The 26542-nt window shown below is 41.6% G+C and overlaps 2 protein-coding genes across 4 annotated transcripts in view; one reads left to right on the top strand and one right to left on the bottom strand.

Moving 5' to 3' along the window:
- Positions 1-33: 33 nt before the first annotated feature.
- On the bottom strand, positions 34-13758 carry LOC131130891 (proprotein convertase subtilisin/kexin type 5). Of its 2 annotated transcripts, XM_058074998.1 has the most exons (17): positions 13683-13758; positions 12783-12956; positions 10184-10387; positions 9989-10057; positions 9791-9833; positions 6695-6840; positions 6141-6335; positions 5559-5645; positions 5287-5485; positions 4725-4948; positions 4405-4647; positions 3084-3329; positions 2692-2887; positions 2138-2343; positions 1906-2006; positions 1501-1672; positions 34-1425 (listed from the first exon to the last, which is right to left on the bottom strand). In XM_058074998.1, the coding sequence occupies exons 3-17, from the start codon at positions 10284-10286 to the stop codon at positions 1052-1054; spliced, it is 2604 nt and encodes an 867-aa protein (XP_057930981.1). In that variant the 5' UTR covers positions 10287-10387; positions 12783-12956; positions 13683-13758; the 3' UTR covers positions 34-1051. The 2 variants fall into 2 exon arrangements, with proteins under 2 accessions (XP_057930981.1, XP_057930980.1); XM_058074997.1 differs by lacking the exon at positions 13683-13758 and having other exon boundaries at positions 12783-13083.
- Positions 13608-26542, top strand: part of otud7a (OTU deubiquitinase 7A) — a 28712-nt gene continuing 15777 nt past the window's right edge. Inside the window, exons 1-5 of one of the 2 annotated variants that reach the window (XM_058074999.1) lie at positions 13608-14014; positions 20966-21086; positions 22881-23034; positions 25414-25599; positions 26235-26453. In XM_058074999.1, the coding sequence (XP_057930982.1) occupies positions 22950-23034; positions 25414-25599; positions 26235-26453 (490 nt within the window). In that variant the 5' untranslated portion in view covers positions 13608-14014; positions 20966-21086; positions 22881-22949. Of the gene's footprint in view, positions 14015-20965; positions 21087-22880; positions 23035-25413; positions 25600-26234; positions 26454-26542 lie in introns of those variants that run through there. The other variant, XM_058075000.1, reaches the window with a different exon arrangement.

A 26542-nucleotide genomic window follows, 5' to 3' on the forward strand; every position in this document is an offset into this window, starting at 1 on the left:
CTCGGGAGGTGTGTCTGATTTATACACCAGGGATATTGGTGTGGGCGGATCGATTGAAATGCCGATACGAAGAGCAGTAGCAATACTACTGTGATGAGCGCCACACTTTACACACGGACGTGTGTTGTAGTGTAAATTATTATTATTTCACTTTTTTTAAACATGCTTCACATCTTAGTTGATGTTTGGCAGCGTTCTTTTCTTTTTTGTCAGACAAATGAGTTACAATATGGATGAGGATCTTGCCAATAGAATATAATATATGATCGCTGTAAATGATTTACATGGAATCCCTCATGAGCAAACGGAAACAAATAATGATGTTGATGATGCTTTCTTTGACTATTACACAAATTGCCGACTTGGAAGACATTTTTAATCCTCTTGAAAGAGTGTTTGATCATCTTAATCAGCCATCTTAGTCGTCTGACTGCACAGCAAATGAACCATCCATTCGTTTTCTATTCCGCTTATCCTCACTAGGGGACGTAGGGGTATGCTGGAGCCTATCCCAGCTGCCTTCAAGCGAGAGGCGGGGTACACCCTGGACTGGTCGTCATCCAATCACAGGGCAAACAACCATTCACACTCACATTTATACCTATATGGACAATTTGGAGTCTCCAATTAACCTAGCATGTTTTTGGAATGTGGGAGGAAACTAGCTAACCACTCGTCCACCATTTTTGTTACAGTATAGCTTCTCAATGAACAGTAATACAGCGATGAAACCTGAATATACCAAGTTTATAGCTGCCAACACAAGATAATGATGTCTTGCCTGAAGTCAAGCATGGTTGGAGGCAGTGTTGTGATTTGGGACTGCAAGTGTGTTGTCGCCATGGGACAGCAGCCATTAAAATAAATAGTGTATATATTGTCAACTTAAGAAACGTCATTCACATTATAATTCAAATTAAAAAATGTTACATTTGACTTTTAAACTACTAAAACTCCTACTGTCAGTCTTGCCATTTACTGACCCGGTGTACATATTACAGTGTTTTCGGTTGTTTCAGCAGGTCCCCAGGTGCCCTTTCATGGGTCTTGCCTAGGACTGATTGAGACGAGTGCTCTCGTCCACATGATCCGCATTGGCGTCCTGCTCGTGGATAAAACTGTAGCGCCGATACACTGAGCCGCCTCTACTGGTGTACACCACGTCCACCTCGTCCCCGCTGTCCGGTTCAGGCACACCGTGCGGCATATTTGCATTTCCACTCAGTCTCTCGTAACTCTGCTTCCAGCAAAGCCTTTTCCTGGCTCGGGCCTTCAACAATGCAAAAACCAGTAGCGCCAAAGCCAGCACCGCTAGTAGGGCAATAGGCGCGGCGGATGAAGTGTGTTTGAGGACTCTTGACGACATGTTCATGTCTGTTACCAGCTCGTCTCCTGACTTGAGTTGGGGGGTCTCCATACACAGAGCTAATAAGCAAAAAAAAAAAAAACTTCAGTAGTGTATAAATGTCCAAGTATTGCTTATGAAAATGACGGGAGAACCTGAGCGGCTATCACAAACACAGCAGTGTGAATGGTTGCCTCCTGCCTGACAGCAGCGGGCACAGCGGCTCTCCACGACGTGAAGGCCGGAATCTTGGTGACAAATAAGACACTGGTCAGGTCTGGGACCGCTGCAGTGTTTGCACGAGCTGTCACATGGCGCACAGGTTGCCTGCAGAGATATGGTATAGTCAATACCATCATATTTATCTCCAATTCATATCCATTAATCATCACATTAGCAAATACAACTGCAGCCTTACATTGTTTATAAATATTGCTGCCTATATAATAATCTAGTATCAAATGTGGCTCCTTGCCCTACAAGTGTAAGTTCGCTAAGTATAATAAAGATGCCGTAGCATCATACTGTTAGCGTCCATGTTTATGTGAACAGCGGCACACCTCTTCAGTAAAGTACTTCCCCTCCTCACAGCGTGGATAGCAGACTTTGTCCTTCAGCGTGCTGCCTTTGTCGCATGTTACACAGCTCTGAGGGGAGGCGTCTGCCAAACAAACAAACACACACACATCATCTGGTAAGGATAACTGTAAAAGCAGCCGCCAAATATTGACACACAGCACAGCACATAAGATTGACTTTAACTTTTCAGTCAAATTTCATGTTGAGCGATACCTGTGCAGGTGTGACAACTGATGTGACACTGCTTGCACACATCACCCAGTCGGTAGAAGCGTTGTGGGCAACGCTCCACACACAACTTGGTACCCTGCAGCTCAAGAAGAGGAGGGAGACAAACCCGGCAGGATTCGGGACCCGGACCTGTGCACATCTGGCAGGAGCGGTCGCATTTCTCACAGTGGGTGCCAGCTCGGTAGTACCTTTTCGGAAAGAATATAGTCCATAGTCATCAGAATTTTGACTCGAGTCCATAAAACTTAATATTTGTCTGATATTGTCAATAAAATTGAGCACAATTACTATGAAATGGCGGAATATTTGATTATTTTACACTCTTTTTACATTGGCTCTCAATGGGTTGTGTAGAGGTGTACATAATGAAGCATGTCTACATTTTGGTGAAATTAAAATCATAATTATACTGTTAATGATTCATACTAAGAAAGCCACGTTCATTGTAGACAGTCAATTCCAGGGAGGAGAAAGCAAACAGAAAATAAAAAGAGTCAACAAACTGGGAAAAAATGACAATGCATCCATTGTCATACCCTGTGGGACAATGGCTGACACACAGATGAAGGAGTCGCAAGTATCCAGGGGCACACGTGACGCAGTCTTTGGGCGACACCCCTGTACAGGTGGCGCACACGCGGTCGCACGGTAAACAGAACCCCAGCTGTGTTCCGTCTGCCTCCTGCCTCGTTGTGTATGTACCAGCCGGACACTCTTTCATGCAAGTCCTGTCTGCAAATATACACACAGAATATATGCTTCTTCTTTTGGAGCCACACTAGATTTGTATCTGATAAAATGTCACATTCTTGTACATACTGCATACAAATTGACAAGAAGAAAAAGTTATTCTAAGAGTCACAAAAAAAGTTCTCTATGGTTCAATGCTGACATCTACGAGCATAATATCCGATGACTTCAAACTCACTGTGGAGGTATGTGGGGATGTCACATGTCAGGCATTCATCCCTGTTGGGCCCCTCGCAGGAGTAGCAGTGGTGATGGCAGCCCATGCAGGTGAACTGGTCATCGTGCAGGAAGGTCTTCGGTGGGCAGTCGCTATCGCCGGTCACTCCACATAGGAGTGTGTTTGGATCCAACACAAGACCCCTTTCGCACTGGGTGCACTGGTTTGGGTCTGGTCCGGAACAGCTTGCACAGGTCTGGTGGCACTCTGGACATAAACAGTCACAGTCATTCAGCAACATGTGAGGGTTAGTATAAATGTTGTACCACAAAATAAAGTTTTTGTTTTTGGATGACATTATGGATGGTTGTTGTATATCCATACCTGTCATACCACTGTATAATTAAAGTACTTACATATATCCATTCATCCATATGCTCATTAGGGTCGCAGGGGTGTGCTGGAGCCTATCCCAGCTGTCTTCGAGCGAGAGTCAGGGTACACCCTGGACTGGTCGCCAGCCAGTCACAGGACACATATAGACAAACAACCATTCACACTCAAATTCATACCTATGGACAATTTGGAGTCGCCAATTACCCTAGCATGTTTTTGGAATGTGGGAGGAAACCGGAGTAGCCGGAGAAAACCCACACACATGGGGAGAACACACGGAAATTTAAACCCAGGTCTTCCCGATCTCCTGACTGTGTGACCAACATGCTAACTCTACATCTACAATAAATTAAATAGATGAATGAAGAGGAGAGAGGAAAGCAAAGCAACACTCACTTACTGGCGTTTTAGTAGTATTAAAGGAATTAATAAGTGCATGTCTGTCAAAACAAAAAACACTACAAGGAAAAACAAGTCGGGTGTTTATCCTGGATGATTCTGAATTTGTTTTTTTAAGCATTTTTTTTTCAGAAAACACCCAATTGTACAATGTGTGGGCCATTTTGCCTTTGACAATTCCACAGTGGGGCTGCACGGCAGTCGAGTGGTTAGCGCACAGGCCTCACAGCTAGTTCAATTCCACCCTCGGCCATCTCTGTGTCGAGTTTGCATGTTCTCCCCATGCATGTGTGGGTTTTCTCCGGGTACTCCGGTTTCCTCCCACATTCCAAAAACATGCTAGGTTAATTGGTGACTCCAAATTGTCCATAGGTATGAATGTGAGTGTGAATGGTTGTTTGTCTATATGTGTAGCCCGCCTCTCACCCGAAGTCAGCTGGGATAGGCTTCAGCACCCAAGCAACACTCGAGATGATAAGCGGTAGAAAATGAATGAATGAATAAGCATATGAATTTGCATATTAAGCAAAACACACACAAGGCTTACCTTGACACTCTGCAGCTGCATCCTCATAATAAGTGCCTGCTGGGCAGTCTTTTGAGCACGTGCCCTTATAGAGTTTCGGACTAAATGTGGAGCAACTCTCACAGTCATCTGCCAAAGGTCCAGAACAGCTGCCACAAGTCGGGTGGCATCGTCCGCAGCGTCCCACCTCAATGTCCTCAAAGTAGCCCACGGGACAATTAGCCTTACATGCACCATTTATCATCAGGTATAAGAAACTACACTCTGGAGGAATATAGAAGGGAGGTGGTAAGTTTTGGGTTTAATAACCCAATAAGGTGTATTTTTTCTTTAGAACTCACTATAACAGGTCCTGTCATCGGAGCAAACATCACAATGAAGGGGGCAGCGCCTGCAGGTGCCATCGTCGGCAGGGTAAGTGCCCAGTGAGCAATTGAGTGTGCACACGCCGCCCTCCAAGTAGTGGCCATCAGCACAGGACAGACACTTTGTGCTGGCACCATCACATGTGAGGCAGGAAGCGTCACAGGCATCACATGACCCCTCTGTTGTCTCGAAGTAACCCCTGGAGGAACACAAGATTCACTCGGTTGTCCTATAATAATACTGTGAAAGACATCTTCTCTTCTATATGGAGTCTAAAGAGTTACATGCAAACCAGCAGTTGGCAGATTATTACTCAATCAAAGACTAATGTTACTGTTGTATCAATTATCACAGCACTGTGTCCAATCACTTTTGATGTGATCCTCATACCGCTCATAGCCAATGAGCAGTAAGTTTTCATGATATGTGGGATCGTAGTCCTCAGGCAGTATCTTTCTTTGGCATTGTTACTCAACAACACATAATGTCTAGGGAACTGGCATGCGAGGCAATGATAAAAGTGTTTTTGCAGCTTACTCTGGGCAATTTGACCAGCACCTCCCCTGGTGGAGAAAGAGCTTAAAGCTGCCTTTGGAGCAGCTGATGCAGTTATCGCTGGAACCCACGCAGGCCTCGCAGTTAGGTGAGCAGTTCTCGCACAGCTGAGTGGCGGAGTTAGCGTAGGAGCCGCGGGGACACTGCAACACACAAGAACTTTCCTGGTCCAGGAAGTAGCCTGGGACACCACATTGGCTGAGTGAGTGACATAATGCTGGAAAATGAACTGCATGGCAGAAGATGCTTAATACCTTGAAAACAAGAGGAACAATCCAGTGCTTGTGGACCAAAGCAGGTCTTGCAGGATATGTCACATGTGTGACATTTAGCATATTCAGCTGGAATATGAGACAGGAAATGGAATTTATATGTGCATACATCTCACAAATACAAACAGTACACCCCTGTGATGAAAATCCTTGCTGAAATGTGATCGCAGTACTCACTTTTGTGAGATATGTATATACATACGATATAAATAAAATGCTCTCGTCAAGCGCCAAGGTTCTTCAGATTAATCGCATCGTTGATAATGACATCATTGGTGCTTCAAAGATCAATGTGGGAGCAGGAGTTAAGCTTTCTGGAACTGCGCCACTAAAACGGCTCTTGGGTGAGCATGTGGGTGTGCCTTGAACGCAGAGGTCTCTCAAGAGGATTCAAACCTGCGCCAGGAGCAAGCCTCCACTCTGCTCGAGTGTTCTTCATGAAGACACCAACCATCAAAGAATGAACCCGGGTCAAACGTAATCTCGTATGACTGGTACTTTCCTCAAATAGTAACATCTATAGAGGGAAGATTAGCCACATTAATGGCTATAAATAAGCCTTACCATCAAAGAAGTGCCCCAATGGGCAGCTCGCCAGAGGGCACTGCCCATATAGAGGAGCGTTCCCCGCAAGGCAAAGGTCACAGTCTGTTGACCGAGGCCCATGGCATGTCTGGCAGGAGCTGTGGCAAGACTCGCAGCGCCATCCGGTGGTGTCACTGAAGGTTTGTTGAGGGCACTGTCGAACGCAATTGTCTCCTAACAGGGACAACTGACATTTTACAATTGATCTGCATTGGAAATACATATTTTATTCATTTATAGATTTTTATTAGCAGTTTCCCATATGGATCATTTTCAATAATATTAATGTAAGTGACATTTTACCTTTCATGCTATGTACTGCATTTATCAGTTGGTGTTAGTGAAGACAACCTAACTTTCAATTCTGGTTTGCATATCACGTTTCACATTTGTGCACACCAACATGATTTGCAATACAAATGAAGACCCGTGAGTGTCACGTTATTATGCCCATGTACACAGTGATTGGATGTAAAGACAGTATAGTGCTGTATAAGCATCAGAAAAATAGTAGTAAGAGAAGAACATAGTACCATTTAAGAAATAATCAGTCTGACAGGCAAGACAACGTGCATCACTCCTGCAGTCTGTGCACGGTGTGGGGCAGGGCAGACACACACCCCTGCCCCAGTCCTCATATGTGCTTCTGGGGCAGTGTTTGCGACACTGGTGTCTGAAACTGTGAGCGAAAAGGTTAATAAACAACCAAAGATTAATACCAATCACAATGTGTACTTATACTCAATAAGAAGTTGTCCGAATCCAAGCATATAGTCTATATGCGCAAAACTCCTCAATGAATTATTGACACAATTTTAAAAGCCAATATGTTGGCCTATTGTGACATTTTAAATGGGCCTTTCAAAGTGACACAATAGAAGATGAATGTTGATACAGGCAGTTGCCGCCCACGTAAAGCGAGATGAAATGACACCGGAGAAAAGATAAAAACATCCACACCTGCAGTTGTTTGTTGGCAGTAGAATTTCCAATAGTTTTTTCCTCCCATCTGATAGCGCTTCTATTTTCTTTCGTCTTAATACATATAATGAATTGGCATTTTATTTGCAAGAGGGAATCATTAACCTGTCCTCCCTGTCCTTTGGCTTTTCCCTTCAGGGGTCGCCACAGTAAAATCAATCTCCTCCATCCAACCCTGTCTTCTGCATCTGTCTCTCTCACACCAACTATCCTCATGTCCTCCTTCACTACATTCATAAACCTCCTCTTTGGTCTTCCTCTACGCCTCCTACTATTCACTATCTCCCCTCTAGACATGTCCGAACCATGTCAGTCTGGCCTCTCTGACTTTATCTCCAAGGCCTCTAACATGTAATGTCCCTCTGATATACTTGTTCCTGATCCTATCCATCCTGGTCACTCCCAATGTGAACCTCAGCATCCTCATCCCTGCTACCTTCCTGTCTGGTCATTCCTAGAATTAATAGGTACATGTGTGGCGTATATTATTATTATATATGTTAGGATCTGGGCGGCACGGCGGTCTAGTGGTTAGCGTGCAGACCTCACAGCTAGGAGACCAGGGTTCAATTCCACCCTCGGCCATCTCTTTGTGGAGTTTGCATGTTCTCCCCGTGCATGCGTGGGTTTTCTCCGGGTACTCCGGTTTCCTCCCACATTCCAAAAAACATGCTAGGTTAATTGGCGACTCCAAATTGTCCATAGGTATGAATGTGAGTGTGAATGGTTGTTTGTCTATACGTATGTGCCCTGTGATTAGCTGGCGACCAGTCCAGGGTGTATCCCGCCTCTCGCCCGAGGACAGCTGGGATAGGCTCCAGCACCTCCGCGACCCTCGTGAGGAAAAGCGGTAGAAAATGAATGAATGAATGAATGTTAGGATCTACCTGGTAATATCAATGTGTGTATGTAATTCATATGACTTATTTTATTGTATTGCTTATCATGTAATGAGTTTTGTTCTATAGTTATCATACAGTTTTCAATGATGCTATCACTACTAGTATGCTTTAGTGACAATCAGGATACCCTGCATTTTAATCCTTAAAATGCACCCTAAACTGAAGTCTTACTGACATCTCATGGGACGCATAATGATGGTTTGAAGTGGAGTTTTGTTCGACATTTGATGCATATCTTTCCACAAAATACTAGTTGTAGGTTCTACTTTAGTCCTAAAAAGACAAATTCTAAATGGCAACAAGCTCAACAGCCACAATCCACTAATCCTCTCAGTCTGTTCCAACTTCCCCTTATGAAAGTCTGACCACTGGCAGGTCAGGCCACAATCTCTAGTGGCGTTGCCGTGACACTAAGATGCACTAGTTGTTTGAGGGGGAACAGCTGGAGGCGCGACTCAGCATCCATCAAGTCACGCAACAATAGCTGTCTCTGGAAACGCACCACTTGAGAAACTGCGGGATGTTTAAGGATCCCTCTGTGCAAATATTAAACTCTCCATTCCTCCACGGCACAACAGCATTACCAAAGCAACATGTCGTCTTTTCTGTGTGCATGTACGTTACGTAAAACATGCTGGAGGTGAACCATGAAGCTAAGCGTCAGGCATTAAAACAAACCTGTTGGGTGTTATCTAAAGTCATTTCTTATTTCCTTAGAGGGGAGGGTAAATGTCAACAAATACCAAGTATCCATCATGGTTTTTCAAAGTGAGGCTACTGAAACACTCATTACTTTTACATTAGTGCTTTACATCACAATAGAAAAAACAATTACAATATACCCCATAGGACATTCTCCATCTGTTTTTGATGAAGCAATCAGGGGCCAGATTTTTAAGAATTTTAGACATGTTAAGGCCTTACATTCAAATTATTAGATTTTAGACGAAGTACTGAAGTAAAATAAGTGTCTTTTACTTTACAATCACCTGCTGTTGTGACATACAATTGGTGACGTCAAGGTGGTGCACCTGACATTAATACAACAGCTCCCTAGCGCTCTTTGCATAAACCTACTATTATTATTTCTTTGAATCAAAGCATTGCCTCTAAGCTCCACATTGGCTCAGGTAACAGTGTCTCTTTCTGAATAAAAGGTAACCTGACTCACATGATACCAGAAAGTGGGGGAGAAGCACACAATCGGAGGTCTGTTTAAACTCTCTAACCAGTGATCCAAAGTGAACATGTGACATTTTGGTGGGGATTAAAACATTGAAAATGTTGAAAACAAGTTGGAAATATTGTATATAGTACCACTTCATTTGTGACACAGTAATTTTAAAGGGGTTGTTATTTCTGAGCAAACCTGAAGTGACATTTCTGATATGCTTCCTATGACTTCAGCTCACTGGGCATTAAATGATAAACTCTGTATGTATTTATTAGTTTTACTTTAACTTCTCATGGTTTTTTTGTGATGCCACCGTAGAAGGAGTGATGATAATCATAGAACCGGAAATGAAACCGAAGGTAACTTTAGATATGAAAAATATGTTCTGCCATCGGCATCACACTGCCAGAGCTTAGCAAAGCGTCAACGTCTTTCCATTTCATCTTAAAAGTCTAAAAATGTTAAATAAGCAGAGTAATTTCCGAAGACACCTTCATTATGAAAGAGGGGCATTTAAGGGGAACTAAACTGTCAGTCATTCAAAGATAAAATGAAAGGAACAAAAAACTCACAGAAAATAACCTTCGGCACAGCTGTTGCAAATCTCAGGCTTTTCTGTGAAAAATAAAAGGCAAGGATGACGAATAAGAATTTCTTCAGAAAATCCAACAGTAGATGTTCTGAGCAATGTTACAAACAAGCTTTTAATAGACATAAATGCCGTCCTATGCACCATTACATTAGAAGGTCAAAGTATGAGTGACTTTTACCTGCAGAACATGTTTTGCAGCCTATTTCACAGTCAATACACTCGCCTGTATCAGGATCCTGAACCTGTCCTGGAACACAGACACACACATATTAACATCTTTAACATTTTTAATGACCTCCCATATATCATTTTTGAGTTACATGTTACAGGTTCTAACACTTAACTGGACAAAAGATTCCACTTCCACATTTACCTATGTCACAGAGCACAGTTTGGCAGAAACCGTTATGGAGTTTGTAGTGTTCTCGACATTTTGCACATATGTTGCCATCTGTGCAGAGTTCACAATTGGCCATGCAGGGCAGGCAGGCATAGTGACCCCTGTCAGGATACAGTCCCCGCGGGCAGTGTGTCCGACAGCGACCTTGGTGGAGGAAACGTTCCTGTCCATCTTCATCTGAGTAGAAGGAAAAGAACACACCTGTTTTCATCCAATTTTCAAACCATTTTGTTCTCCAAGGACAATACCATTAACCAGAAGAAGTCTCTACATGGAATCCCTTTTCCGAAAATGTTGTTGATGAAAAGAGGTTCTCTGTTTTTCAAATGTGAGATGTTAGTGGAACACAGCAGCTTGATTTTTTTAAAGCCATAAAATAATCAAGTCAGCCACTTTATCATTTACTAGAATAGGAATGTCTCCATTCGTGCAAGCACCACCTTGAAAATGTACCAGTTTATGCAGGGCAATGCATATACAAATAGCCTAACCACTAATGTTCCTGATGTCATCATTCATCAAACCAACATTATAAGAGTCCCCTAGACATAAACTAACACCTTCATCATCACCTTTACACCCAATATTACCCAATATTCTGAATATAGTAGGAGTAAAATTGCCATTTCAGACATAAATAAGACTCGTGCTTGTGTTTGGAGCTGAGTGATGGGCAGACAGGAAGTTCAAAGTGGAGTTTTAGCTTGGCTTGGGTTATGCCCGCAACAGCAACCCATGTTTTTGTAGTATTGCAGTATTTATGATCTGACAAAAGCCTTTGATACAATTAATCCAACATCATAACCACAAAATTATCTGCAAATAATACCAACTTTAAGTCTTTTGTCACGTTACTGATGTCATTGATGAACAGTTTTGGTCCCAGTATTGACCCCTGTAGTACTCCACGTGTAATATTTAAACCTGCAGATGTATATTGTCCTATATATTGTATATTGGTATGTTTATGTATTATTATTCTCTTAAATACAAAATGTGTTTGCATCAACAAGCAATAACAATATTCCAGTTTATATTTTCCAAATATTAGTGGTAATGCCATAATGTCAAAATAAAACAAAAATTTCTTTTTTTTCTAGCAAAAAGCTGGGCCCAGTGTTGTCTTCATGTTACATTTTGTTGTTTTGGCGGCTAAATAAAACTTTTATATGACTCGGGCCTTCTTTGACAAACTATGCTGCATGATGTAGAAGACGCAGGTTGTGTCCTCATGCCTCTGTTACCTTGGCACTATACAAATTTGCAAGTTGCAAGTATCGTGTTGTGACTAATCAATGTATTATCCATAATTGCACAGTAATAATGGTAATGTGTTTACCTTTTCTGTCATGGGATGCTTAGTTACCTCTAGGCTGATTCCAGGCTTTTGCTTCTTTATGTTTTTACAGATACTCATAGAAAACTACTACTGTTCCAATAATCATGGCCACCAATGCACTCCATAATGTGTCTTTAAGGATGTCTTCGTCACCGTTCAGTACCACAGTCCTTTTGCTATCTGAGCAGTAAGCATGCATAATAGCGACTCAGCGACACAATAACTTAATATTCCGGTCAGGTGCACTTTTTGAGTTTATTTATCAAATTTATACCAACATATCCCCCGAATTGGAATCACTTTTTAATAAATGGAAAATTACCCTGAATTAGAAAAAAGCGTTTACATGTCTCAAAAGCTTTCTGAATATTTACTATATTCAGGTTAATATAGAAATATGGCAAGCAAGTATAGTGTCACACTACCAAAGAATCTAAAATGTTGCTTGCTCCTAGTTGCTCATATTTTCTGTTGGCCATGCAGCGACACCTGAGGCAACCAGAGGCAGCCTGGTCACAGCATTAACTTAAAAAGCGAGCAATTGATATTCCTCCACACAAACACCTGTGATGACCACATAACAATACATTGCAAAGAATGTTAACGATCTTGATTTTAATGCTCTTTGACAAACAACAAGCTGTTATCAAAGTGCTGCACAGTATATACACCTACAACAATACTGCAATATGATTTGCAGACAGATATATTCAGAATACACACAAGACAACCCCACAAAAGTGTGTGAGGCAGAGAGGTTAAACCCAGTGAACTGCACAGGTAATTCTAGCCAAAGGGGATATTTTTTTCTCCTTTCCCTCAGATTAACAAAGAGCCTATTCTAACAAGATTAGATTACACCGAAAAAGCTGGAGAAAAATGATCATACCTACATTTTTTAAGAATTTCAATGGTACCGCAGTGCTAGAAAGGGCACCTTTCATTGTTTTAACAAGGGTAAATGTTAAACCACAAACTACTTTGGTATGCTTCTACTGGTCAACCATTACATCTCGAATACATCCGACAGGAATGTTCTCATCTATATCTTTCTTTATTCTATATAAAGTCAAACAGAAAATATAAAGTCAAACAGAAAATCATAACAGTTATAAAGACATGAGTAGAAAGGCTTCAACAAGGATGTAAGTTGTCACTGTAAAAAAAGTGTGATATGCTTTTTCATTGTTCAATCAAACTTTGCTGTGTTGCAAGCAGGGCATCCTTACTCACCCACTCCACAGGTAGTACATTCAAACAGCTCATGTCCCTGGCACTCGGAGCAGGTGGGATGGCAGAGGACACATTGGCTCTTCAGCAGAAACTGTCCACTTGGGCAAGGCAATGATGCTTTGCAGCCAGCAAGAGAAACACAGCAACACAGGAGGAAAATGAGCTGGATCGCACCTGAGAAAAAGAGGAAGACGAAGACGGACCTCATAGCTGTGTCATGTGGGATTTACGTGCAACATCAAGTGGGGAAGACAGGGCAGTGCTGCTGACCGACTCCCACCGACGCAGTGCATGCCGCAAGTGAAGCACTGACTCACTCACTCACTCACTCGCTCACTCACGCACACACACGCGCACGCACGCCCACACACAAACACAAGCCCACCAATACCGTAAACTTGCCAGACCTGTTCATTCAGTGGGAAGTGGACAATACGCGTAGATTAGATTAAAAGAAAAAAACATTTAGCATATTTATATACTGCATGTATGCATTCAAAATCTGTGCGTGTGTAATCAGCTGACCTATCTTTCCCTATCTAGGTCGGACTCTAGGTCGGTTTATTGTGATTTACAAATGTTAGTAGTGTGATTCTGTGGTTTAGTAACTCAGAAACGAATACAACGTGAGCTACAAACGGAGAAAGGGGAGAAGAGTAAAGTTAAAATGCGTGTTTGTATAAAATTAAAGAGGGATACATTGTTCTAATTAAAAAATATATATATCGTTCATATACACGTTCATATATGACTACTCTGGGAGGCTAGCTATTGCCTGCCATCAGCGTTAATGCATAAACAATTTTTCAAAATAAGATATTGTAGTGTGTTTACAAATAAATATATATTTTTTATAATTTGAAAGTGTATAAAAGCCATCATGATTGTGTCACAACATACCCGCTGTATTGTTTTGCAGGGAAGTCCAAAATTGAGATTAGCTTTTTAGTCAGGCACTACAGCGGCCTCTCGTGGGCTTCCGGGTCCTGCTCACGGTTGCGTACGTGCGTGCTCTCCACTTCCAGGCCGACCGGTGGCTTACGTCACACGGCAGCCGGAGGGGGTGTGGCTTAGGCTCTGCTGCAGCGGAGGAATATGACATGGGGATGAGCAACTGTGAGAGAGAAAGACCAAGAGAGGTGGGAGGGAGACGGCCAGCCAGGAATTAACGGTTCGTCAAGAGGTCTGGACTGAAAACGTTACAATGGGGAGCAATGACTGACGACAGAACGGTAAGAGACACTGGGTTTTAATTTTTGGAGGGGAGGGGGGGGTCTCCCATCACGTCTCGACAGGCCGAGCTATACGGCTGCCGAACACAATAGGTTAGCACTGCGGACAGGTGCACCTGTCTTTATATGCGTCTACGTACCTCGATGCATTCAACTTTAGCTTTTATTTTAGGCTTGGGGATCAAACCTGCGCACCACGTTTCGACGAGTGATCGTGGAGACCTGCGGGCTGTAGACATGGATGCGAGGTTCTGTGCGCTTAGTCAAATTGAGCTTTTTGTGATGTACAGTAGCAATGTAACATGGACATGTGACAGTTGTATTTTAGGGATGGTGGCCCTTTTTCAAAGCACTAAAGCATTAGCTCACTGAACTGGAATGTGGAGCCACACATATATAGAAGATCAATAGCACTTTTTGTGATATACATTGATCAGCAGCATGTTGTAATATAGAAATATGTAAATACTACTTTATAAACTGGTCCTTTTACATTTCTTCAATCAGTGGCCTGGTTTATGGTTTCTGTCATCAATGAGTATCTCAAGGTATGACGAAGCCGCTAATTCAACACATTCACTGCACTATATTTTGCAACCTTGTATTGTTTTTGCAACATTACACATCTCTATGTCCAAACTCTCAAACTGACAAATCTGTCAGTCAGTGTTGCTGTTTTGTTTACAACCTATCACCTGCTTTTGATGGAGAGGTCTGCTGATTTGGACAAGGCTAGAACACAGCCAAGCGGGGCCTGTGGGTGCCAAGCTAAGCTGTGCCATGCCGTCTTGCACAGAAGGCTCAATATGAAACAAGAGAGGGTGCATGGCACGGTGAATTCAGTTCCTGTCAATGACATTTACTGTAGAAAATCCCGAGAACAAGAGATAATGGTCAGTGTTGAATTCAGCCGGAGCTTTCATATCACTCACGGCAGATACCCAGTGGAATTCCTTTACAAAGACGCATGCCAACTACACACTGACCTCAGCAGAGAATCCCCCTATTATGAGATGTAATTGTAAAAAAAAAAAAACTTTATTGGTTTTCTGAATAAAAAGCATCTGACTGCCATGTAGGAACTCAGCAAAGTTTAGACCTTCATTTAAGATCAAATGAGTCAAGAGCATCATGTAATCACCGTTCAACCACTACAATACTTTAAAGTGGACCCTGTGCCTCACTCATCTCTCCAGGTGGGGAGGCAGATTCAAGTGTCTGCCAGAATGTAAACAGTGGGGTCATTGAGAGGCCACGGCAGGGCTTGTCTCTCAGATTATATTTAAAATAGTAGTAAGCAACATAACATGTTTGATTTGTTAAAAGTGAAAAGTGGTCTTAATTTGTTCACATTATACTAAATGACATTGGTGTTGCCCACTATGAGTTGTGCTCAAAGTGCTTTGAAAGACATGCAAGCATACATCTAATACAGATTCCAGACTCCAAGTTTTGTAATCTTTAGGCAAACAATCAGTGATATATAGGAAATAACTTGCCAAGTCCTGCCCGTGCCCCTCCAAAGACCTTTTGGTTGATGGTGGCCATGTTTTTCCACTAACATTGTGCAAATTTGACAAACTTGTGCATCCCAGTCTCCTAAATGTGTATACTAAATTTAGTGGGGAACACCATAAAGTTATAGCCTATATTGTAGAACAATATACCCTTAAGTATCATTGGAGTTCATTAAAAGCATTTTGACCTTGATCTTCTTCAACTGGCAAAAGAATCAGGTTCGACCCTAAACGGGGTACTTACGATATTGGTAGTCCATCGATGTGAGAGCCTTACATATCTCTGTTTTGCATATATGCGGTTAGAATGTCATCCATAGTAGGGTCATTTAGCTACTGTTTTCTGGGAGGACATAATTGTTACTCTCACTATATAACTCTGTTATATTTATTAGCGCTGTTCATTTACTAGTTTGTAAATGAAAACTTCTTCCTGTTCACATTCTTTCACCAGTTGCTGACCAATGACAGCACAAACTAACCTCATATGGTTTATTGTGATGCTTTTGACTTGTGTTTATTGTATACTGTGCGAAAAGAAAACAAACCAAGTAGGAAACAAATCGTCAAAAGGTGTCCTGGCTGGTCCATTTATGTGATGAACTATTAAAATGCAGCTGGGTGGTGCAGGTCATTATTCACGCATGCGTTATTTCAAGTTTGACTATGTAGCATACAAATTAGTTTGCTTTTGAAGAACTCTTTGTATAAACCTACATTTTCCCTACTACTTGAGAAGCACTGTTGTAAGGCATGCTGCATTATTATTCAGTCACATTGAGGCTGTTTGAACTATGAAGTTTTTGCATTAATGCAGATGGTGCTTACACCTTGAAAGCCACATTTGTCTGCTGTAACATGGATTTTAACAGATGGTATGTAGTTTTAACGAGAGAAGGCTGTGCTTAACCAGAGTTTCATGTACCCTCGCTGCCCGTGTGGCTTTGACATTTTGATTACTTCATAACAGGCTTTAGTATGATATTTATCATGGAATAGTGTCCCAGCAATGTGCAGAACCTAATTAAAGGTTGCATTGCTGTACTGTATGGGGTTGATCTTTGCTATTATTATGTAAAGCAGTTAATGGTTTATGGCGTTCTAATTAACCCTACATTGTCACCAATGATGATCTATCAAAAAGAAAAAGAAAGTCCATGCCAGCCAAAGCTGGTTGTATTCTTGAGGCTTTTCCATAATAGCATTTTAAGGTGCCTTACAAAAGGTCCAACGCTGTGCAGTAAAAATCCAATCCCTTGAGGTTGTGCAATTCTAAAATTGGAGTCCAAACTGCAACGCATCTGACAGTTTCTGTTCACAATAACTTTCCACACTTATTGTTACTTGTTGTCAAAAGTTTTAGTTTTTTATTGTTTTGTTAATATTTGCCGCCCCCTTGTCAGTCAGTCTGGAAACTGGTTAGCTGCAGGAGACATCCGCCTATGGAGCATTTTCTCCATAAACACCAAACTGGCAAAGCAATCCTCTGTCTTCCCTCAATTCAACAGCAAGGGGACATTTTTCCAAATCAAACAGAACACAGTTGCACAGTATATCCTCGGTGGCTCAATTCAGATTCATGAAAACCCACAGTGTAGGTCATTTTCTTTCACTCTGAAAAGGAGGTCAGACCTCCTTTTCTTTGCGAAAAAAGCCCTGTTGGAAGCTCTCCATTTTGTCTGGCACTTTCAATTCTCCTGAAGGAGGCCCTATAAAGGAAAAGCAGGTTAAAATCAGTTGCTCAGCTGTTGCTCACTCAAGGTCTTAAGATGAGAAAACAAATGTTCAGCTCTCTGCGGGTGTCTCATCCAATTCTTGACAAACAGAAGAATGACAGCTTAACGAGCATGGGCGGTAACTGTGCCCTTTTTTCAACTGCAGTAATACCGCACCCTTGTCTGTCAACTGTTGAAACAATTGAGAGGACATTAGAAATTAGTTTGGTTCAACAGGGCCTTCAACAGCCTCTATCGTCTACACTGTCTTTTCCTAATAAATTAGAGAAGTAGTATTTAATGACTTGACTGAACATTTATTTTATCCTGTTGATATTGTCTTAATTCTGGACACTGCTGTATTATAATCCACAGTGTCTACTTTCCCCCATCAGATAAGTTACGGGAAATCCTTGTTCTCATCCATTGCTGTTTGTTAACTTGTCAATTTGCATTGACTTGTGGACAAAATCCGATCAAATTTTAATGAGAACATGCTCAAAGGACCCAACCAACCCGGACAGGAAAACGTGAAGTGTCAGTTTGGGTTTCAGGTAAACCGGTGAGAACTTTTTAGAATCCTGTGTTCAGCACTCGTGAGGAAAACCTCCCTCAGCATAAACTGGATAAGCTGGCAGAAAAGAAAGCTCAGTACCTTTTTAGCTTTTAAATTTTACGGACTCATTTGTGTGTTTTTTCTCAGTTTTTCAACTTCTTCACATAACCAGAAGGGGGAATACGATTTTGCTTTAGAGAGAATTCACTTTTAGCCTCAGCTGTGTGCTTGTGACACTCTGTTGGAAAGGTCCAAAACGAGAGAGCAGGTTTTGGTTGCAGTGATAGCAGATCTGGGGTGGAATGACATTTAAAGGGGTTATGATCTTTTGCTGTGTCCCTCAGCAACCACATTTTGTTTTGGCCAAACGCTGTACACACAGCTGAGCTGAAGATTTGACTCGGCCAGAAGGTCACATGTAACAAATGTTGGCTTCTGTGTTTGCTTGTAGTGTAGATGAGCATTGCTTTTGTCTTGCTGTTGTCACTAGTATGTATTCTTTGCAACACAGATTGAAACATACCTTTAATATTCATGTTCTAACAACAATTCCCAGCTCCATACACATGCTGCGCTGGCAACATGTAAAGTGACATTATTGCTTGCTGCAGCATTTCTCACACAGCATCCAAAGCATGGGAGTCTAGACTTAAAAGCCCAGGAGTTATAAAAAGAGGGCAGCCACATCCCGCCTGTGTAATGATGTTTGCAAATTGATCAAAATGACTGTGGCCTCCCAATTTCTGCATTTTCCAGAAGATACCCTCTGGCCGAGAACCGATAAGCAGCTGTCTGTGACTACTGCACAGTCATTTCCCCCCGAAGGGAAAAAACAGGTGTTTGGAAGATGGTGACGTGTTTTTATGAGGCCACGTGTGTACACCTATTTTTTAAAAAATCATCACGACCTTTGATCGTGGAAATTCTGTGCCATAGGTTCAAACTTGCCCGTGGCTGAAAGACAATGCTGAAATGTATTTATTGTCACTTGGTATTGTATTATCATTTAACCAAGACCTCTGGATTTGTGTGCTTTTTGGAGACAGAATGGGATGTTGCATTTTTTTTTGTCAATACACTGGCCAATTACTATATTTTATGGAGCCCATACAAAAGAAACCATCTTCTGAATGTGTTTCATCTGTTTTTTCTTTAAAAAAAATACTGTAGGACCAGTAAAATGATGCAAGAAACTTAAATGTAACATTTATCAAATTGACGCTATAAATATAAACCTTCACATGCTGTATCTTCCGATGATGGAGACGAAGGAGTGCAAGTGTGAGTACAGTTCACCTCCCACCTGCAGCATATCTGCCTTGCACGTGGGTGACTCTTAACTCACAGCGCTAGGCTATAATGGCCACATATATGCAGTACATCTACATTCATGACAAAACAGCAGGACACCTCAGGAAAAGTCAAATCCAACCTCTCCTAATGGCTGATTGCTTTTTTACAGGAGAGTATTCATTTTGTAGAGGCGGTAGTGTCATGTAGCTGAAGCAGCATGTGGTCATGGGTGGTACAAGTACGGTCATTTCTGTTTCCTGTCCTCCGTCATTTGCGAGTTCAGTGTCTTTACTTTTACTATTGACAATACAAATGAGCCTTGGTGGAGCCCTGCATGACTCAAAGCTCAGTCTTCACAAGTCTGTGGATGACATGTAAACGATGTGGCAATTTTGTGACCGCACTGTGGTGAATAATACATGATTTAATGCAGTTGCTAATGTATGGGCTCCTCAGCAGAAAGCAGATAAGAGGAGAACACTAATTGGCGGCAAGGTCATTTTTCCCCAGTGGTCCTGAACCCAAGTACTTGTATTTGAACCACAGGAGTAAAGATAAAGCCTGCAGTAACATTTTGTCAATTTATGTTGCAGTTTGTCAACATTATTTGTCAGTCTGCTTTTGAGAAGACAATGGCATGCTGGCAAGAAAGTAGGAATGATAATGATCGCTTTCAACAGGGATTATTGCTGTCAAAGCAAGAATCACATTGATTCTGAGGGCAATCTTTTCCAGGATGCTTAATGACAATGATGTAAAACCTATTGGGTCATGTCAAAGTTTCTGTAATTAGTCAATGTTTCTCATAGTGTATGCCAGCGGTGGGTAAGCATTTTGTTTCAGGGGGCCGAAATAATTGTCATTGGGTCGGATTTGATAACGGTCCACCTGGAATTATTTGTCTTGTTTTATCTGTAAAAGTTTAATCCAAATGTGCTGGTGTCCCTGTGCTTGTGACTACATCACACCACATGAAATAATGACATTTAATTTGACAGGTTTTTTTCATGTACAAATGCTGCCGATTATACAATATGAACTATGAATGATAAAACATTCCCTGTTAATGAGTATGTGAACGTCCCTCCTTTTTCACTTCCCAATGTCACTTGTGTTGACATATTTTTGTGTTTGCTTGTTTGTTTGTGTGAGGTAGTTGTCTAGATTGCTCCTTAAACCATAAAAAGTGCTTTTGTATTGGCAAAATAGAACCTAGTACCTGCTCAGCGGCAGTTTTCATTTTATGACACACTCCCATAAATTATCAATACTTTTACAAAAAGAAAACGCTTGTCACTACACCAAGGAAGAACAAAGACACTTAGTTAAATGCTCAATGCTTGAATAGTTTCTGAATTCTTCCTTCCACTACAAATATGTCTCAACCAATAAGTGTGTTTTTCTAAACATGCCACATGACCTCTGTTGTTCACTGAAAGATAACATCCAAACAAACAGTGACCCTCTGTGCCTTCAGCAGCATCAGCATGTTGACACATTGTTGTGTATAAGCAAAGATGGCGATGGCATTGCACTTTTCAATCAGGTTTGCTTTGTTTTCTCACGCATGTGTACATTTTATGGAGTGAATCTTAACTTGTGCACCAAATATATTTCTGCGGTGTACTATACATTTTTTTAAAGAAATGTTTTTGATCATCTCAGAAGAAGCAAGGAAGTGCTTCACTGTAATGCAGCAGCTAACAAGCAATGTGACACATAAGGCATTGAAACTCCCTTTTCTCCAGTATGACTCAAATGATGGTGACTTAAAAGAACACTCATTTGACACTAATGATGATATAACTGTAATGTGCAGTGTGAGCATGTTGGAGGTTTATTGTTTCCTGTGTTGTTGTATGTATTTCAGGGTTCTCTGTGTCCCGACTGTCTTTGCCGCATGTGAAGCCGTGGACTAGAACTTTGTCTGGTCCCCACACTCCTACGGTCATCTGATGGCTTCTCAACAAACCTTAGCAAAAATACAAAAGGTAAGTTTGATCTCTACAAAACTTTTTTCCATCACTGAGAGCCATTATATTATTTAAGTGTATAGTATGTATGGTGATATTTTTTTAGTTTTATTTCCGATAAATAATCTACATGACTTCTCATCTCAGTTAAAGACACACAACCTATGAGATAAATATAGTAGAAATGTGAATACAGTTCATATGATACGGGGCACAATATTAAATAGACCTTCACAATACGCCTAATCTAGTAAATACATAAAATGATGAAATGAACACCTTGCTTTCAATGTCATCCCAGCCTGTCTAATGGTAAATGAGGAACCAGGACTTTTAATACCATTTTCAATGTACCTCCCCCCTCTCATTTGAATATCGCATCACATAATATCACACTCATAGCTTTGGAAAGCCCAAAGCATAGTGGTTGTTGTAATGTTCTATTTTAAGTCTTAAGGCCGCTCTCCATGTTTTGTTCTTGGTTGTATAGCATTAATCCCTGCTTTAAGTGGAATACTACTGAGAAACATATCAAAATCCAACCTGTATATGTATATCTATCTTCAAACTGAATGGCTGGGAATTTTAAGTCTTACCGCTAAATTTAACAGTAGGAGTAGCATGTTTCTTTTGTCTCCTTCATTTTTTAGTCGACATCTCTGAATGTCTGTATGACAAGCAAAATGGTTTAACCAAATGACTCCCACCCGCGCTGTTTTCATGTCAGAAGTGGAAGATGTAGTCTGTTTCTGAGTCACAGTAACCTCCCACAGTGGGGGCATTAATGTGAACATGGCTGCTCTTAAAGGAAAAGACAAGGTTACTTCGAATAGTTAGCTCTTTCTATGTCTCGTCCCTCAAGAACATCACTGGGATTTTGTGCAATGTAGGCTGATTCATCACATGCCACAACAAACACTGATCGAACTACATAGATATTATATTTGCCTTTTACAAATATGACCATTTTTATTGTGTTACTGTGTGCGAGATAACATGCTCAAATATGTTGCTTGCTAAACATACAGTAATAACTTGTGTGTTATTCTCCTATTTCCAGTATCATACAAGCATCTCTTGTTGTTCATGTGAGATAATTGAGAGGACATTTTAAAGCCAAACTGATTCTGTCTCAGTAGGTCAAAATGTCACACTGTGCTTTTTTATGTGTATGGTGGCACAGTGATTGTCATCCAATGCAGGCAGCAGCCCCTCCAGGAAGAGCTCCTCCTGGGTCAAAGCTTGAGCAGCCTCTGCTCTGCACACAGAAGCTCACTGTTGTTGTTGCTGCAAACCTGTGGGTGTTTGTTTCTTTGCTACCGATGCTCTGAACTGCTCTCTGACCCCCCCTCCCCCACCGTGTTTTCTACAGGAATGAAAGTTATGCATGAAGTCATTCATTCCGTGAAACAAGGGAGGGAACGCTTCTCAATAGCGTTGTTTGTGACCTAGCAAGACTATTGACCATGAGAGATTGGTGGCTCTGTTTCTAGGATGAAAACATGCTCTCCTCGTAAGCAGAGCGGTGATGTAGTTTAAGATCACAGCCAGGAGTGCACAGAGGCAGGAAGAGAGTTAGCATTGTTGTGATTACAGGCAGTGGGCCAAAGGCTTTGCAGACAGGCAGGTGTGTCCTGGTTACGACCTCTGGCTGTGGCTCTGTTGATATTATATCTGTGAGACTGGGTGTTTTGTTATGACTGTGAGTAAGATGAGGAGGAGCACCGTTTGCACTCGTTTGACCCCCAACTCATTTAAAGTTGATATCTAACAAGGTTTCACATGAGTCTTTTCTCATTATTTCTTCATAAGATGAGAACGTGAAGGCTGGCGTCCACCAAGGCCTCCGCTGCACCTTGGGCAGCGCACACACATGATCACATGACTCTGGACATGGACGCGGTCCTGTCAGACTTTGTTCGGTCCACTGGGGCAGAACCGGGTCTGGCAAGAGACCTGCTGGAAGGTAAGACACAACTGACAATAACTAACAAGGGTTGGGTGATCCGTTTGATCGCCTGCTCCCTGATGTTGGCTGGGTTCTGAGATTAGGAGTGGGGAGAGGAAATGAGGTGGAAAAAGGAGCAGAAAGGACACAAAAGGAAGGGAGGGGAAGACAGGGGTTCACAACAGAGAGCCAGACCGCTGATTTAGAAGCCACGGTGACGTTTTTATGAGAGCTCTCCCAAGAGGCAGCTTTGTGTCCGTTCACTGGGTCGCATTGAAGAGCCGAGCGCGACTGGCATGTAAGCTTAACTCACTTAGCCACATTGAACAAAACAAAACACTGGAGTGCAAAAGTTCACAAGCCAACAGAATTATGGGCCTGGTTAGTGAGATTGGCGCCAGTGTCCTGAGTAAATGTAAATTCAAGAAAGACGTTGTGATCATATACAGAATGTCTTTTGTACAGGGACAAATACAGTATTTGTGTCTCTGTGAATAGGGAGTTGCTATTGTCCAGTCTGACTAAAAATATAATCAGACTGTCACACCGGTAAAAAATGTGACATAGACAAAGAGAGGTTATGCTTTCACCGGAAAGGTAGTGGGTGGGTACCACAAGTAAGGTATTAGATAAATACATTTCACTTGAATTCCAAACCCATTATATAAAATATTTGTTTTAGAATTTAGCCACACTGAGAGCAGTGGCAGTGCCCCGACAGGCACCAATGAATGCCTTGCTCAGATGCAATGCCTTATGGGAAAACTTCTTACTATAAACTCGTATTGGTACTTGTTTGTATAGTGATTGTCGTAGAGCTTCATGTAAATATTTAGAAAGTGATCATATGCTTCACCCTCTGTCTCGTGTAAGACATGTAGTTAATGCGTAAACAGAACGCAAACAGTGCTTAAACTAATCTTCAAGCTTTTCAGGCGTATCATATAAATGACAATGGCAAGTTGATGGACAATGCATAAGCAAAATGAGTGCAAGTCTCAAGGTGGAATTGTGTACAACACAGTACACCTTTTTAGATTGTTTGTCCATCAAAATGTTTTTAGTGGTGCCATAAATAGTCAGTAAATTCCTGCATGAATAAGTTCATGCTAATATGTTGCTAATGGATGTTAGTAACCATGTTAATAATTTGTCTATACTTCTTTTCGCTGACGACAGCCATTTCAAATGAAGCAGAGAGTTGTTGTCTCCATTGAGAGCTTGCGTGCGGATGCATTTAGGGACCATGCATTAGCAGCATTGCTTCAGGCCCTTTGTGTAGCAATCGCAGGTTTTGATCACCTCTGAGAGACGCTCACTCAATCAGTTTTGCATTGATTGGCTAAAGAGACAGCGGTCAGCGGTGCCAAGTTTCATGTTCAGTTCAGCGGAGAAGCCTCGCGTCTGGTCATCTAATGGAAGTAGCCCAACTTCCCCTCATAGGAGTCCATTAACAGGCCGACACCCATGGTCAGGTTACAAGCCTATGGCCTCATAGGTGCACACTCTCTGAATATCTTCCACTGCAAGAATTATAGAAGCAGGTATTATCGGATGTATCAGTATCCTTTATTCGACACACTATCACTCTCCTTGAAGCTGCGTTTCTGAAGGTAAAAACTCTATCTACCTATTTAGCTGCTAAATGCAGCACAATGCTTCACTACATGTGTTCGAGTAGACTGGGCGTTGCAGCTTTCTCTCCGAAATCAGCTGCCTGCTTCCTTCCACAAAGGACTTTGTGAGAGTGATAAGAGAGAGGCCAAACAGAACCATGACAGTTAAAAACTGCGCTTACACTAAATCCAAAGCCAAGCTCAAGTCGATGATAGCTGCATTTTCTTGTTATTTGAGGAAAGCTTGATTTTGATTTTAATGTTTTGAGTTTCATAAACACTTGTTCACACACAAGTGAGTCTTAACAAGAGTGTGTGCTCTCTCAAGTTCCTCCCAGGCATCAGGATATTGCTGTCACTCTGTTAATGGATCTGTCTCGCTGCAGCATCTTCATGAGTCTGACCCTACCCAACCTCAATCTTTCACTCTGCTTGTTGAAGATGAAGCATGTTCCTCACAAAAACACCATATTTATTTGCTCTCTATATGAACTACTACATGTATTGTTTATTTTTTGTTTATTTAAGTATAGTGGAACAATAGTACAAATAAAACTGGACTAGTTTACATTTTTGTTAGGATGGGCGGTTTAGTAATGTTTAGTAAGCTACGGTCAATAATTTCCATGTTGTCACACATCTGTGAGAACATTCGAATTGGTGAAAATCAAATTTGGAAACCTCAAATAGACTACATTGCTGAAAAATCAGTTTTATATCATCATTATAATTTCTTTACAATGGGTAGAATGTTTGTTCATTGTTATTATATGGCCCACAGGTAAAAACTGGGACCTCAGTGCTGCTCTAAATGATTATGAAGAGCTCAGGCAGGTCCACACTGCCAACCTGCCGCAGGTGTTCAACGAGGGCCGCTACTACAAACAGCCGGAGGCGCGTGACACGCCAACTCATGTCAGCAAGATCGATAGGCCGTGTGTGCAGAAGCAGGATGACAATGCACAAGGTAGACAAACATATTGCACTCATTTTGTTTCATATTTCATATGATTGCTAACCAAAACAGCAGCACTTCAAAACAACCTCTCAGAAGAAGTGGTACCCAAACGATATTCCAGTGGCTGTCATGTTATGAGAAGATCTTCATCCTTCTGGCTTGCTCTACAATATTTTATGTACACACCTTCAAATTAGTTCATTTCAGTCTGCCTCTGTCCATTTTACCACCTTTCTCTGCATTTTCAATGTAATAATGTAACTACTTTTACACATTTTAGACATAAATAACTCTTATTTTAGCAAGCATCACTATTATACTTGACACTATACTATAATACATTATTATTATATTTGTACAAAGAAAGGACCTCTTTCTAGTAAATGCTTTGTCCCAAATGGAGGCTTAGCCCTCTCTGCAGTTAAGTAAATACAGTATATATCAACAGTCTCTATTTGAGGAAATGCTATTCATAATTAATTTAAACTGTTACACTGTAAACTATGCTGAAAAGTGCTCGAACGTGATATACTGCCTAATATTGCATAAATTCACAAGAGAATACGGTGGAACGGAACAATCACAATATGAACCTAATTGTTTCCTCTTCATCCATTCACGTCTGTCTCCATTTTCCTTTTTAGAGAAGCGTCTGTCCCGGGGGATCTCCCACGCCAGCTCCGCTATTGTCTCCCTGGCGAGGCTACAGGTGGCCAACGAGTGTACCAATGAGCACTTCCCTCTTGAGATGCCCATCTACACATTCCAGCTGCCAGACCTCAGCGTGTACAGCGAGGACTTCAGGACCTTCATAGAGAGAGACCTGATAGAGCAGTCCACCATGATGGCCCTGGAGCAAGCTGGTCAGTGCTGTTACTGTTTACACTTGTTTGGACAGATTGGTGTACACGCCCCAAAGTCTGTATGCAGATGGGCCAAAGGGTGACAGCTC

Source organism: Doryrhamphus excisus, chromosome 6 (assembly GCF_030265055.1).
Source record: "Doryrhamphus excisus isolate RoL2022-K1 chromosome 6, RoL_Dexc_1.0, whole genome shotgun sequence".
Classification (NCBI taxonomy): domain Eukaryota; kingdom Metazoa; phylum Chordata; class Actinopteri; order Syngnathiformes; family Syngnathidae; genus Doryrhamphus; species Doryrhamphus excisus.